Source organism: Myotis yumanensis, unplaced genomic scaffold (assembly GCF_028538775.1).
Source record: "Myotis yumanensis isolate MYYU_CA2020_CCGP unplaced genomic scaffold, mMyoYum1.0.hap1 SCAF_16, whole genome shotgun sequence".
Taxonomy (NCBI): Eukaryota; Metazoa; Chordata; class Mammalia; order Chiroptera; family Vespertilionidae; genus Myotis; species Myotis yumanensis.
In genome coordinates, this window is record NW_027223767.1 from 32,536,343 (window position 1) to 32,551,958 (window position 15,616).

Below are 15,616 nucleotides of genomic sequence, written 5' to 3' on the forward strand. Positions count from 1 at the left end.
CTAAATAAGCACCCCAAAGAACTGAAAACAGGACTCAACACATACTTGTAGATGTATGTTCATAGCAGCACTATTTGTAAGAACCAAAAGGTGGAAAAAAACTTAAATGTCCATGGCCCATTAAGAAATGAATAGATGCATAAATTATGGTATCTATATATATAAAAGCCTAAGTGACTGTTCTACTGGTAGCTATGCTGTGCACTGACCACCAGGGGGCAGATGCTCAATGCACAGGAATGAAAACATGGAACAGACTGATGAATCTCAGAGGTAAGGGGGGAGGGTGAGAAGAGATTAACCAAAGATCTTATATGCATACTAGAAGCCCTGCACGATCTGTGCATCGGTGGGGTCCCTCAGCCTGGCCTTCGGGGATTGGGCTGAAATCAGCAGTCTGACATCTCCCAGGGGGTCCCGGATTGTGAGAGGGCACAGGCCAGCCCAAGGTATGCCACCAGTGCACGAATCCGTGCACCGGGCCTCTCGTATATATATAATGGCATATATATCATATTCTGAGTTACTGCTTAAAGTGTACAGGATTTTATTTTGGGGTGATAAAAATGTTTTAAAACTAGACAGAGTTGCCCTAGCTTGTTTGGCTCAGTGGATAGAGCGTTGGCCTGCAGACTGAAGAGTTCTGGGTTTGATTCCAGTCAAGGGCACATGCCTGGGTTTGGGCTCAATCCCAGTGGTGGGCATGCAGAAGGCAGCCAATCAATGATTCTCTCTCATCATTGATCGGCTGATCAATGATTCTCTCATATCATTGATGTTTCTATCTCTCTCCCTCTCCCTTCCTCTCTGAAATCAAAAAAATAATAATTTTAAAATTATATAATAAAATATTATTTTAAAAACTAAATAGAGTTGGTGGTTGCACAATGTTGTAAATGTACTAAATACTACTTGATTGTCCAGTGTTAAATGTTAATTTTATGTTATACAAAATTGAGCCCAGCCGTTGTGGTTTAGTGGTTATCATCAACCCATGAACCAGAAGGTCATGGTTCGATTCCCAGTTGGGGCACATGCCTGGGGCACATGTGGGCTCGATCCTTAGTAGGGGATGTGCATGAGGCAGCCGATCAATGATTCCCTCTCATCATTGATGCTTCTATTTCTCTCTCCCTCTCCCTTCCTCTCTGAAATCAATAAAAAATATACTTAATAAAAGAAAAAAAAGAGTGAACATAAATATTATATGCACTTCCTACTCCATTTCCCTATTTATTGCAATCAATAATTACAAAAATGACAGGTGACTTCAAATTAAGGTGAGAAGGGAATTAGTGGAGGGCACAGAGAAGCAAACTCAATGTTTTATGATGAACTAAGTGGCTTTCTTGGCTTTAAAATAATTTTTTAAAGTTGTACCTGATTCCATCTATTGTCAAAGATGTTGCAGAAATATTAGTGGATACGACACATTTTCTAATTCCAGGTGGAGGTGGCAAAAATATTCTCCTCTGTTGATCTAAAACATATGTAAAAGGAAAATACTAATTTATAACATGCATTTGGCAAACTCAAGTTTTGAAAAAGTAACTTCTTTCCATTATATTCTCTTTCCATTATATTCTCTTCACCTCTTTAATTATCTTGAATTCAAAAATAATAGCAAAAACTATTTTTCCTCACCTTTCACTGTTAAGGTTTCTAGATCCATGGACTCAGTTTATTATTGCTAAAATAAACCCTACAGCAGACGCCTTTATGTAGGTCATAGCTCCCTTTGAGAATATTTTAAAACCATGTACCTCTTCTCCATTAAAAGACACGTTTGTACACACACACAAAATTTTCAAACAATTCCCATTTAAGGGCTACAGATAAAGGACCTCTCTCTGCCTTAAAGACTGATTAGCTAAGTAGTTTTTACTTTTTCAGTGTCTGCCCAACTCATGACTACCTCTCTAAACAAGTACACCACACTCATTTCCACTACCCACACTCTGAAGGGTGGGCCCCAGCAGCAATGCTTATAGGATGGTACTTGCTCTGATTTATAGCACCAAGGATAAACATCTTCCCCAAGTTGGGCCAATCTGATTCTCCTATGAATTTGGAAGAAGGTCCAAGAGATGCTCAATTTGATTAGGCTAGTCTCTTGCAAAGAGGAAAAATAAACTTGTCATAGGAAAATGACTAAAGAAAGTGAAGGACAGGAATCTAGTCTAAAGAGAGAGAAAAATGAATCAGACTTGAGAGTTAACAAGAGAGTATTTCTGAGTTCCTGGCACTTCCCTGGCCTTAAGAGGCCTGGGTATAAATTAAATAGAAAGATGGATTTGGCCTTTAAGGATAAAGATTAAAATTTTCAGGCAATCCGACAGAAAAAGCAAATCACTTACAGGGAAGGGGAAAAAAATCAGGCTGGCCTCAGACGCCTCCACAGCAACATTCAATGCCAGAAGACAACTGGACAATGTCTACCAATTTCTACGGAAAAGAAAGTGTGACCCAAGAACATAAAACCCAGCCAAGATGTACTTCAAGTAAAAAGGGAAAAGCCAGACATTCTCAAACATAAAAGAGCAACAAAAAAATAGTCCTCAAGCCCAGCTGGCATGGCTCAGTGGTTGAGCATTGACCTATGAACCAGGAGGTCATGATTCGATTCCTGGTCAGAGTACATGTCAAGGTTGTGGGCTCAATCCCCAGTGTGGGGTGTGCAGGAGGCAGCTGATCAATGATTCTCTCTCATCACTGATGTTTCTATCCCTCTCCTTCTCCTTTCCTCCCTGAAATAAACAAAAATAATTATTAAAAAAAAAAAAAAAAACCACTCAAGAGCCCTTCTATTTTAAAAAAAGTAAGCCAATCTAAAGTTAACCAAAAGTAACGTAGGAATGAAAAAAAAAACCAGTTTAAAAAAAAATTGATGGTAAACACTAAATACATCGGAATAATATAATAATAACAAAAATTAGAAGAGGATATAGAAGAGTAAAAGTATTTAAGTCCTCATCAGATAAGTAAACAAATAAGATCTCTAATCAAATATGTTCTGAAAGAAGATACTAACTTCAGCTTAATATTTTTCATCTTGCTAAACTTTAAAGCAAACTTTTATAAAATATTATCTCATGTGGTAAAAATTAACTTGAAGTTTAATAATTCCTTCAAGTAAATTAAAGTAAAATTAAATATATTTTTAAAAAATAGTGCCCTGGCAAAGTAGCTTAGTTGGTAAGAACATCCTCCCAATATGCCACGACTACAGGTTTGATCCCTAGTCAGGGCACGTACAAGAATCAACCAATGAATGCATAAATAAGTGGAACAACAAATCCATGTTTTTCTCTCTCTCTCTCCCCCTTCCACTCTCTCTAAAAAAATCAATAAATAGCCCTAGCTAGTTTGGCTCAGTGGATAGAGCGTCGGCCTGCGGAACAAAGGGTCCCGAGTTCAACCCGTCAAGGGCACGTACCTTGGTTGCAGATGCCTCGGGCCCTGGCCCTGGTCGGAGGCAACCAATCGATGTGTTTCTCTCACATCGATGTTGCTCTCTGTCTTTCCCTCTCTCTTCCACTCTCCCTAAAAATCAATGGAAAAATATCCTTGGGTGAGGATTAACAAATAAATAAATAAAAATAAAAACCAATAGAAATATATTTAAATGTATAAAGAAAAAGTCCAGAACAATATATCTCAAAATCTTAATAGTGATTAGTACTTAACCATGTTAGTGGAATCTAAGTTTAAGTAATATTCTTACTTTGCTGATTTTTTTAAAGTATGTATTTCTTTATAAGCCAAAAAAAATATTTTCTCATTTGGGGAAGTTCCACACAGAATAGAAGTTTTTATGTGAAGCTTACTAATCTTATTCCCCTACACCTTTAATCTTAACATTTAAAGAAACTATTGTAAACAAAGCAAATTCTAGTTACCTACCATATTGAGGTAATGTTTTTGTTTTGCAGGAAGAAAACTACTTGGGGATTTATGTACTAATCTAAGCAAGCAGTTTTCCTCTTTTAAAATGTTGTACATTAATTCAAGGTAAAACTCCTTTCCTTTTCTTCATGTATTTTGGAAACACATACTGTCTCATCACCCACTACCGAATAAATAACCAGTTATCAAATACAGATGTACCATGTGACATCTGGGACATCACCTAGCCTCTACTGTAAAATAAAGAAGTCTGATTATGCAAGACCATATAGTATATGTATGTGAGTGTGTGTGCGCGCGCGCATGTGTGTGCATTTTTCTAGAGAAACAAGCAATGACTTTTATTACCTTTTTAAAAGAATCTGAGACCCTACCCTCTAAAAGAGACTAAGAAGCACTGAATTCGATTATTACTTTTAGTGCTAAAATTGTCTAATTCCATGCAAATATTTGTCACTTATGTAAAAACAGGTATATTTCAGTTCATACCTTTTTGTGGGGTTCAGCTTTCCCTAGATGCATGACAAATCTGAGAAACTACAATACCCCGAACCAAAGAAGGAAGTCAGAAGAGCAAAGAGGTTTGAGAGAAATAAGAAAAAGGTTCTAGTCATAGCATTTGTTGAAAGTCCTGCAGAAAGTAAAAAATCTGAATTCAGTCTAACAAGTATATAATGAGGACTTTTTCAAAATATTGTACTTGCCTTCACGAGGTTCACAATCTCTTCGAGAGGATGAGACAACCACAACACGAGGTAGAATGTGTTAAGTGCCACAAGAGGTACAGCAAAGCATGAGGTTCAAAATGAAGAAGCGATCACAGCAAGTTGTGAGGAGGGAAACAGGGGAAAATTTTTATGGAGTTGGTGAAACAAAATAGCAGGATTTCAGCAAGTGAGAGGGGAGAAGAGAGAAAGGAGACGTTCAAGTTAAGGAAATAGCAAACAGTCACCAAAAACGATGTGGGAGGAAAAGGATTTAAGAAATCCCACCAGCACTTCTAGCTTGAGAGAATGTCACAAAGGGTGGGGTTGGGAAGTTCAGCTCAGGGAGCGGGATCGTGTAACCTCGGCAGCAGAAAGGACACCACAGCACCTCTTCATACTTGACAGATGAGAATTTTTCTGCCAGTTAACAACATACTTTAAGGTGTCTCTTTAAAACACTCAGCCACCCTCATGACTAGCCCAGAAATAAGCAAATATAAAATATCCACATTATAATTTTTACTGATTCACTAAACTTAGACATGGGTCATTTTTGAACCCCCTTCCTACAGGCTACAAGCAGGAAACCCTTCTTCCCTCTCCTCACTCCCCAGCTCAAGTTTTCTGTTCCTGAAATAAAGGAAGTAACATAACAGTGTCTTTCCCCACCACCCAAAATAGCAATAATAAAGAAAAAAAAGTGCTGAATTGTATTAAGCAGGTTTAAAAAGAAAGCCTAAGGGCCCAGGAACCTGACACTCTCCCTATCTTGTCTAATTCCCCCTCACCCATTACTTAGTGCCTCATCAGCTCCATTGAATGCTGCTTTGCACTGTTATAAACTGCTGTAATTAAAACTATTATGCTCGCCCTACCTGGTTTGGTTCGGTGGATAGAACATCGGCCTGGGGACTCAAGGGTCCTGGGTTCGATTCCAGTCAAGGGCACATGCCTGGGTGTGGCTCGATCCCCAGTTGGGGGCATGCAGGAGGCAGCCAATCAATGATTCTCTTTCATCATTGATGTTTCTATCTCTCCCTCTCCCTTCTTCTCCGAAATCAATAAAAATATATTTTTTTAAAAAAACCTATTATGCTCATAATGGATCGCCAGTAGCTTGCCCTTATAGTGCCCTTGGAACCAGAAAGGAAACTAAAATAAATACAACCCTTCAGCAATGGCTCTACTCACACCCAGCCCACATCTTTACTGTGTGCACATGCACTGGGAATTAAGGCTGAAAGCAGGTTGCAGTCATGCCGGAAGGATACTGAATGGCAACTTAATAAGTTGGCACTTTAATTCAGTCGGGAATAACAGCTGAAGGTACCCAACAGGATACTGACACAATCAGAGCTGTGCTGTTGGAAGATCAGCACTGCACATAGGATGGCCAATAAAATGAGGGAAAACCGATTAGCAGGCTATGGTAACAACTCAGAAAGGCAAACTAAAGATCCCAAATCTAACAATGATAATGAAAAACTAAAAAGAATGAGAGATCTGGATAAGACAAGGGTAAAGAAAACCTGCAGGAGTTGCCACCTGTTTGGATTGAAGGATCTAGATCAGTGGTCAGCAAACTCATTAGTCAACAGAGCCAAATATCAACAGTGCAACGATTGAAATTTCTTTTGAGAGCCAAAATTTTTAAACTTAAACTATATAGGTAGGTACATTGTTATTAACTTAATTAGGGTACTCTTAACGCTTAGGAAGAGCCACACTCAAGGGGCCAAAGAGCCGCATGTGGCTCGAGAGCCGCAGTTTGCCAACCACGGATCTAGATAATAACAAGCATAAGACCAGAAAACCAAGTGAAGAGACCCAGGAGGTCTAGGCTGCAGGAGTGAGTCTGAACTAGAGAGCGCTTTCAGGAATTGTTTTTTTTGTTTGTTTGTTTGTTTTTTTTTAAATATAGGAATTGTTCACAGAGAAGTGAAAGGTGAATCCTAGGATCCAGTTTCACCAAAACACATTTTTAAGAAAACAGCAAGCTAGGAATGAAACTAGAAAATAGTCACATTTAGAAGGGAACAAAGGCTGGAGAAAGTGGGAAGGCAGAGAAGCCTTAGAGAAAAATTGCTCAGGAGAACTAGATAATTAAATAGTATCCCAAAAGATAACATTTCAAAGACCTATTATTGTCATCACAAAATCAAAATACATCATGGCCATGAGATTTGAGAAATAAGTCACTAGCAACCTTTAACAGTATAAGAACTGGATTTCAGGATGCTAAACAAGAAGCAAGAGCAGATATAGAACGGTATTTTCAATGTGGTAATAAGAAGGAAAGAATAGCCCTAGCTGGTTTGGCTCAGTGGATAGAGCGTCAGCCTGCGGACGGAAGGGTCCCAGGTTCGATTCTGGTCAAGGGCACATGCCCAGGTTTCGAGCTCAATCTCCAGAAGGGTGTGTGCAGGAGGCAGCCAATCAATGATTCTCTTTCATCACTGATGTTTCGATTTCTCTCCCTCTCCCTTCCTCTCTGAAATCAATAAAAATATATTTTTAAAAAAGAATATATTTATATATTTACATATATATACATTTATATATATTTACATGTATTTATTTTATATGAAAAAATATAGTTAGTTAATGGTTAATAATAAAGCAACCGTAATTGTTTTTAATTACCTTATCGATTTTAAAGCAAATTTTAAGAGTCATTAGATCAAATCCCCAGAAAACAATAAGAACCTTAAATATCTAATGATGACCTTAAGAATTCCGTTTAAGATGTAAAAATCTAGCCGAAACCGGTTTGGCTCGGTGGATGGAGCATCGGCCTGCGGACTGAAGGGTCCCGGGTTCGATTCCGGTCAAGGGCATGTACCTGGGTTGCGGGCACATCCCCAGTGGGAGATGTGCGGGAGGCAGCTGGTCGATGTTTCTCTCTCATCGATGTTTCTAACTCTCTATCTCTCTCCCTTCCTCTCTGTAAAAAATCAATAAAATATATTAAAAAAAAAAAGTAAAAATCTAAAAATAGATTTCAATATCGAGAGCAAGGGCCTAATATCATCATAAAGGAAATTTCCATAATAGCATGTGGTCTATAGTTATTTACCAACACATATATTCCTAAATTTTTTTATTAATATAAGAATCAACTACTCAATAAAAACAAAAACACACATAAAAAAACATGTTTTTTACATTATATTAAATGCTAATCCCAATAAAACTCTAGGCAGCTACAGTTAATTTTCCTTTAGTTTTACAAATCAAATCTCTAATAAAATAGTTTTACACAAAAACTCTAAACCTCACTTAACAACATTTATCATGAACAATATCAGAATAAGAGTTTGCATATGCTCTTTGAATTTACATCATTCTTGAAAAGTAGGCTAATATGTGAACACTTAAAAAATCCAGTGTTGCTCTGGCCAGGTAGCTCAGTTAGTCAGAGCATCATCACCAAGGTTGCTGGTTGGATCCCTGGTCATGGCACATACAAGGATCAACCAATGAAGGAATGAATAAGTGGAACAACAAATCAATGTTTCTCTCTCTCTAAAAAAAGTAAAAATAAAAAATAAAAACTCCCACTGTGTTTAGTCTCAGATATATCTGGATATGTAAGATTTGCAGAAGCTCTGTGGCCGTGGCAAATAAGGCTTGACTTATGGTGCTACTATCAAGAAATTATGGTCCTTATTTCTAAAAATTACCAACAATATTTTTGTTCCAGTGGGAGAAGATGTAGGTCACTCTTAATAATGCTAAGAGGCATGTGGAAGACCCTTGGAAAAGACTTCAAAAAAAAAGTCACTTCTGCCCTAACCGGTTTGGCTCAGTGGATAGAGTGTCAGCCTGCGGACTGAGGGTCCCAGGTTCGATTCCGGTCAAGGGCATGTACCTTGGTTGCGGGCACATCCCCGGTGGGGGGTGTGCAGGAGGCAGCTGATCGATGTTTCTCTCTCATTGATGTTTCTAACTCTCTATCCCTCTCCCTTCCTCTCTGTAAAAAATCAATAAAATATATTTAAAAAAGAAAAAAGAAAAAGAAAAAAATCACTTCTCTCAAAGGATGCTGGTTCTCTTAATGTTCTGTTTCATGTTGTGGGTGTTAGTTACAAAGGTGAGCGCAGTTTGTGAAATTCATTGACCTAAAAATAAACATTTAGGACTTGTGTGTGCACCTTTCTGCACATATGTGATTTTTCAATAAAATGTTTTTTAAAATCAGTCAAATTTTCTATGCGAATGAGGAATTAATTACCTGTTGTCATAGATCCATAACATGGCAATATTAATAAGCCATCTAGAGTGGTATCTTGAACATCATAATCATAATCAACAGACTCTGCCATCTGAAAAAGTAATTCACAACTTTTTTCTATTTCAAATTGACCTGAAATGAGGGGAGAAAACACCATCAGCAACTCAATAGCAAAGTTAATTTAAGAGTGAAAAAAAGACCTTCTAAATTAAAATCAGTTTTGCATAATAGTTATTTTAAATCTCTCATTTGATCTAAAGGAGATGAACACATAAGTTGTCCAAATCTCAACAGTAAAATAAAAAATAGAAGAAACACCCGTTTCCAAGGAATTTAACTCTCTAAAGGAATAAAAATGTTTATAATCTTCTAGCCTTTCATGTTATTTAACGTGGTTTTTGAGGAAGATTCAGTAAGGTTAATCATTAAGGGATTCTAGTCCAGGAGATACTGCATTTCGGTGTGTTTCAAAATACTTAAGTAATCTTAAAATGGCAAAGTGACTGTTGCAATGTCTCACTTATGACATCAGTAGAAGGAAAGTAGGAGGCGAGTGATGAAATGACTCATTTCTGCTAATAGGATGCTATTACTTGAAGAATCACATTAATCTGGGATTTTTGTCCTACAAAAAGGGCTCATCTATGAGACATGGATTCCACACCTTATATACTGCTATCATATAATATCACCCAGCCACTCAAAGGAGAAAGGAGCTGGTAGGATATCTTTTGAAATAATAAAATTAATCATTCAGATTCAGAACTGTTTAGTGTGGTAATACTTCTATATGAGATAGACTAATATAAATATTAGTACTTTACCATTTAATATCTTTCTACTAAAAGGTCAGTGTGTTTTACATGTTCACTAATGAGATTGGCATTTTTAACGGCAGTGTAGAATTATCTTACATGAGATATAAAATCTATAACTATTTAAATTGTCATAAAAAGCTGCAGCAACATGAGTACCACCCAGATTTCCCAGCAAAGACAGCACTTCATCGTGGTGCCATGTGCCCTCTCATAAACAGTCATCTTACACCTGATACTGAATGCTCACCAGTCAGAAAAACCAAGATGTCGCCAGCCATTTCATTCAAATGGATATCCATGGTCACTTTCACAATCTAAAGCAAGAAACACAAGCATAATATACTAGTGGAAATACAGCCCCCTACCCCCACCTCCCCTTGTTCCACAGAAAAATTAAATTTGGTTCTCAAAAGTCTTAGGAGAGGCCATTAGAATAATAGGGAACTGCCTGGCCAGGTGGCTCGGTTGGTTGGAGCATTGTCCCATGCACCAAAAGATTGGGGGTTCAATTCCCGGTGAGGGCACATAATGGAGGCAGGTGTTTCCCTCTCACATCCATGTTTCTCTCTCTCTTGATTTCTCTCTAAAAATCAATAAAATAAAATAAAAATAGCCTGGCCAGCATGGCTCAGTGGTTGAGCACTAACCTATGAACCAAGAAGTCACAGTTCGATTCCTGGTCAGGGCACATGCCCAGGCCGCAGGCTCGATCCCCAGTGTGGGGTGTGCAGGAGGCAGCTGATTAATGATTCTCTCTCATCACTGACGTTTCTCTCTCCCTTCCTCTCTGAAATCAATAAAAATATATATTTTTAAAATGATAATAATGGGGAACAAATAAATTATCAAACTATACAATCAACTAGAATCACAGATATAAAAAAGATGCAAAGTAATACCGCTTGAATATATGCAGTATTTTCTTTGTCTCGTGGGCCGATCAAATTGCAGAATTTTTCTCTGACTGGATAAAGCCTTCCAGGTATATCAAATATTGGACAATTTCCAAAGAATGCAGAGAGCTTGGCTAATTCCATAGTTGCTGACATCACCACGACCTTTAAATGCTCCTTCCTGTTAGGAGACTTCTCCTGAAATAGCTTCTTCAATAAACCAAACAAGATGTCCTGAAAGAAAAGTAAATTTCTAATAAGTATACATAACAACCTCTTTTTAAATATTTTGTTTCCCTAACCAAAGACTCCCTATTTCAATAGATTAAGATGTAAGAGGAGGTAATCCAAAAGTTACCCCGAAGCAAACTGTCTAACAGATAACCAATATATTAAAATACTCACTGTAGTTAGAGTTCTCTCATGGGCTTCATCCAAAATAATGACACTGAACTTGGTAAGATTTGGATCTCCCAGAATATGTTTCAATAAACATCCATCAGTCATATATTTGATTGCTGTTTCCTAATGTTTAAAACACAAAGTTTTAAACAAGGCTAGGAGTTAACAGTAGTGATATACATAAAACAATGGAAGGGAAAGTTGCAGTGGCTACTAGGAAGGCAAAGACAGTATTTTAGAGAGTCATTCTGTGCCATAATTGATGATCATTCCCATTAGGAACCTTACGTAAATCAGGGATTATTTTGTATCTGGTATAAAATTAAGAAATCCCAAGAGAATGTAAATTGTAACTATTAACTATTAAAAAGAAAACAATTTTTAACTTGTTAGTGCCATGAATATAGAAGATGCTCAGTACAAAATACTTGCTGACTTTGTTAATTTAGTTGTCAGTTTTCCATTGACTTCAAGAATACAAGCATACAACATGGATGAACCTTAAAAACATTAGGCTAAATGAAATAAGCCAAAATCAAAGGACAAAATATTGTATGATTTCATTTATGAGATAGGCAAATGCACAGAGACAGAAAGTAAAATAGTAGTTACCAGGGGCTGGGGAGAAGAGGTGGTTACTATTTAACAGATACAGAGTTTCTATTGGGATAATGACAAAGTTTTGAAGACAGATAATGGTGATGGTGACACACATTGTGAATGTACTTAATGCCAGTGAATGGCACACCTAAAAATGTTTAAAATGGTAAATTTTTATATTATGTATATTTTACAATAAAACATTTTTAAAAGAATACAAATTTAAGTTACATGTAGGATCCTTGGAGCTAAAAAATAAGAAAATAAGAAAATTCTAAGAAAAAGAAACATGCCCTAGCAGGTTTGGCTCAGTCGATAGAGCATCAGCCTGCGGACTAAAGGGTCCCAGGTTCGATTCTGGTCAAGGGCACCTGCCGGTTTTGTGGGTTCGATCCCCAGTAGGGGACGTGCAGGAGGCAGCCAATCAATGATTCTCTCTCATCACTGATGTTTCTATCTCTCTCTCCCTCTCCCTTCCTCTCTCAAAAAACAATGAAAATAGCCCTAACCGGTTTGGCTCAGTGAATAGAGCGTCGGCCTGCGAACTGAAAGGTCCGAGGTTCGATTCCTGCAAGGGCATGTAAAAAAACAAACAAACAAACAAACAAAAAAACACAATAAAAATATATTTAGAAAAAAAGAAACATAACTGTCACTTAGAAACCAATTGAGAACGGAGAAAATGGGTTAAACAGACATTCCAAAGCATTAACAATGGACAACAAAAATTAATTCTGAGATTTTGTTTCCTTAAAATATAAATTTTGTCTCCTTAAAAATATAAATTCAAAGTTAAAATCTTTCATAATTTTCTTCACTCTTTGCATAAATTTACAGTACTTAAACAAATACCAACAAAACTTTTGTACCTTAGAGCTGCAATCATCAAAACGAACTTGGTATCCTACTTTGGATCCCAAAGTGCATTTCATTTCTTCAGCAACCCTCTGAGCCACTGATATGGCAGCTACTTTTCGTGGTTGAGTCACACCGATCATACCATGTTGTGAAAACCCTATCAAAACCAGAGTGAAAAAACACAGTAATGTTAACAGTTGCTTCTTATTAGAGCTAAATTGTTTCTGGTCAATCAATACAAACTATTCAAGTATTTCCCAAACTCTGCAAATTAATAACATAGTATAGTATTACATTTGTATCATGGAAATTTAAGAATTAAAAATAATACATATTAATAATCATTCAAAATGTATATATATTAATTAGGCCTAATTTTTAAAAATCCAGTATAAAGCCCTAGCTGGTTTGCCTCAGTGGATAGAGCATCCGCCTGTGGACTGAAGTGTCCCAGGATTGATTCTGGTCAAGGGCACATGCCTGGGTTGCAAGCTCAATCCCCAGTGGGGGCGGCAGGAGGCAGCCAATCAATGATTCTCTCTCATCATTGATGTTTCTCTCTCCCTTCCTCTCTGAAATCAATTTAAAAATAATCCAATATAAAGATTTACTCTAAAGAGTAAGCCAAGCCCAGTGTGTGGCTCAGTGGTTGAGCATTGACTTATGAACCAGGAGGTCACGGTTCAATTCCCGGTCAGGGCACTGCAGGCTCCATCTCCAGTGAAGGATGTGCAGGAGGCAGCTGATCTCTCTCCCTCTCCCTTCCTCTCTGAAATTAACAAAAACATCTTTTAAAAATATAAGCCAAGCATTTTTAATCTCTAGGAATCCATAAAATTCCACACACTTCCTAAAATAGATTTATCTTTGTCACAGAAGTTTAAATATATCACTTTATATAGATTCTATAGGCACTTTTTTTTTTTTACTATTTAAAATATCTTTGAAAAGGAGATGCATCTGACAACTGATGACAGTTTTCCTTCATTAACAGTATGTTAATAGTAAAAAATAGTGGTATGTCTTAATCAATGGCATCTTAGGTTTGATGCATAAGAGTAAGTTAATATATAAGCTAAGAAGTTTTTATTTGTTTATATGAATATCATCCAATATAATTTTGTTCTCTATTAACCTTATGCTAGGAAGTTCTAGCATAATAAAGTGAAAGACTCTTTAAGGGTAATTTGTTAGCTGGTGTTAGCACTGTCAGGGAATAAATACCTGATAATGCTCTGGAGAAAGAAGGAAGAAATACTAATGTCAGCGACAGATATTAATATATCCCTCTCCCGGAAAAGATTTCAATACCCAATGGTTAATAGTCTACTGCAAGACAACCTTATTCTATAGCAGAGAATCAGTATATACCTATAGTTTTACTTGGGATTATTATGATAATTAAAAATGGAAAAGTTGCCATCTCAGCTAATCTCTGAATGTGAAATAAAACCACAGAGAAGCAGGGAAGATGTAGGGACAGACCAAGAGAAGAATTGGGTCTGTAAAACAAATAGTGGGCATTTATGGTATACAGAAGTCCTATTAGCCTTTAAGAGGATTTTTTAAAATGTATTTTTATTGATTTCAGAGAGGAAGGGAGAGGGAGAGAAGATAGAAGCATCAATGATGAGAGACAATCACTGATCGGCTGCTTCCTGCACACCCCCCACTCGGGACTGAGCCCACAACCTGGGCATGTGCCCTTGACTGAAATCGAACCCAGAACCCTTCAGTCTGCAAGTTGATGCTCTATCCACTGAGCCAAATTGGCTAGGGCAGGAGGGTATTTTTTTCAACCTCCCCAAATTATCTCAGAATATCATTACCTGCTTCATATAGATATTTTGGAAGTTGAGTTGTTTTGCCACTTCCTGTATTTCCAGTAACAATAAGGAACGAATTGTCCCTCACAGCTTGAATAAGCTTTTTTCTTTGTTTTTGAATAGGAAAAGTTGGAGTGGTTCCTCCCTCCTGTGATGTGCATCCTTTGTCTTCTGTAATGAGAGAAAAAACAATTGTGCAATTAAAAAGTCTGTAAAGATATCTTTGACTCAATTTTCCAGAACTGAAAAGAAAAAGACAATAAAATTTTCGGGTTGGAAAACATCAACCAACGACTTATCAATTAAATCACCTAAGCCTCATTTGTGAGTGAGGGTTTATAAGCCCAGAACAACTTTTTAGCGACATCTAACAAGTTGAGCATTTGCTATAATGCATGACTCAAAGTTAGCCTAGCAGCTAGTACAAGGCAACGTATATGCAAGTATACCTATACAGAAGCACAAAACCCAATTTCATCAAACAACAGAACAAAAACTGGAACCCAGCAGAAAACTGTCAGCTGAATTAAGAGCCACCTGTGCCTGCTTCTGATTCATGGTTCAAGTTAGGTCCCTGTTCAGAGTGACATATCCCAGAAGGCCAAGTGGTGGGTAACCATGGAAACTGGCTCCCATACTGTACCCAAAGGCAGGCTGGCGACCCGACGAAGGCGGAGGAGGGGGGGGTAGATGGGTAGAGAACAAAGGCTTTGTGCGCCTGGTTAACAGGAGAGCGCGTCTGGGCTTCGGGGTCCACTTTTTTGGCCCCCAGAAGGTTTTCACTCAAGTTGGGTCTGGGACCGCCCCCCTCTAGAGCAAAGTGCTCCCATTGGACGCCAAGTTCGCTTCTGGCGAGGAGGGCGAGGAGCAGGCGGCGGCCTCCCGCCCACTCTGCTCCGCCGGCCCCCGGCGGACTTCTACGCCCCCCGAAACCCCCAGCCGTCACTCTCGCTGGCCAGGGCAGCGTCCCGAGGACCGCACCTCTGTCCGCGATGGGAACAGCCGAAGGCCGCTCTTCCGGGGGCTCTCTGGACCGCTGTCCCTCCTCTGGCCGCCTTGGCGCCCTGCCCGCGACGGTGGGAAGCCGGGACATAGACCCGGCCCCGAGCGGAGCAGAGCACGTCCACCGCGGCGGGGAGACCGGAGGGGAAGGCGCAGGCGCACCCTGATGACGTCGCGGTGTTTACTTCCGCGCGTGCGGCTGGGAGCACGGGCAGGGGAGCTGCTCGATGACGTGTCGCGAGACGGCGGGAAAGCTCCTCCCCCCCGCGACCGCGTGGCCCCCGAGCCCAGGGTTTCCCGCCGCCGGCCCGTGTGCGCTGCTCCTCGGGTGCGAAGCCATCCCTCCCAAGGTCTGCCAGGGCCCCTCCGT

The 15,616-nt window shown here is 38.8% G+C and overlaps 1 protein-coding gene across 1 annotated transcript in view; it reads right to left on the reverse strand.

Annotated features, from left to right (window-relative positions):
* Positions 1–15,380, reverse strand: part of DHX40 (DEAH-box helicase 40) — a 36,626-nt gene extending 21,246 nt beyond the window's left edge. Inside the window, exons 1-8 of the mRNA XM_070393094.1 lie at positions 15,226–15,380; positions 14,248–14,415; positions 12,430–12,575; positions 10,964–11,083; positions 10,565–10,792; positions 9,913–9,979; positions 8,848–8,979; positions 1,381–1,480 (exon numbers count right to left, since the gene is read on the reverse strand). Of these exons, the coding sequence (XP_070249195.1) occupies positions 1,381–1,480; positions 8,848–8,979; positions 9,913–9,979; positions 10,565–10,792; positions 10,964–11,083; positions 12,430–12,575; positions 14,248–14,415; positions 15,226–15,337 (1,073 nt within the window). The 5' untranslated portion in view covers positions 15,338–15,380. The remainder of the gene's footprint in view (positions 1–1,380; positions 1,481–8,847; positions 8,980–9,912; positions 9,980–10,564; positions 10,793–10,963; positions 11,084–12,429; positions 12,576–14,247; positions 14,416–15,225) is intronic.
* Between the last annotated feature and the right edge of the window lie 236 nt (positions 15,381–15,616).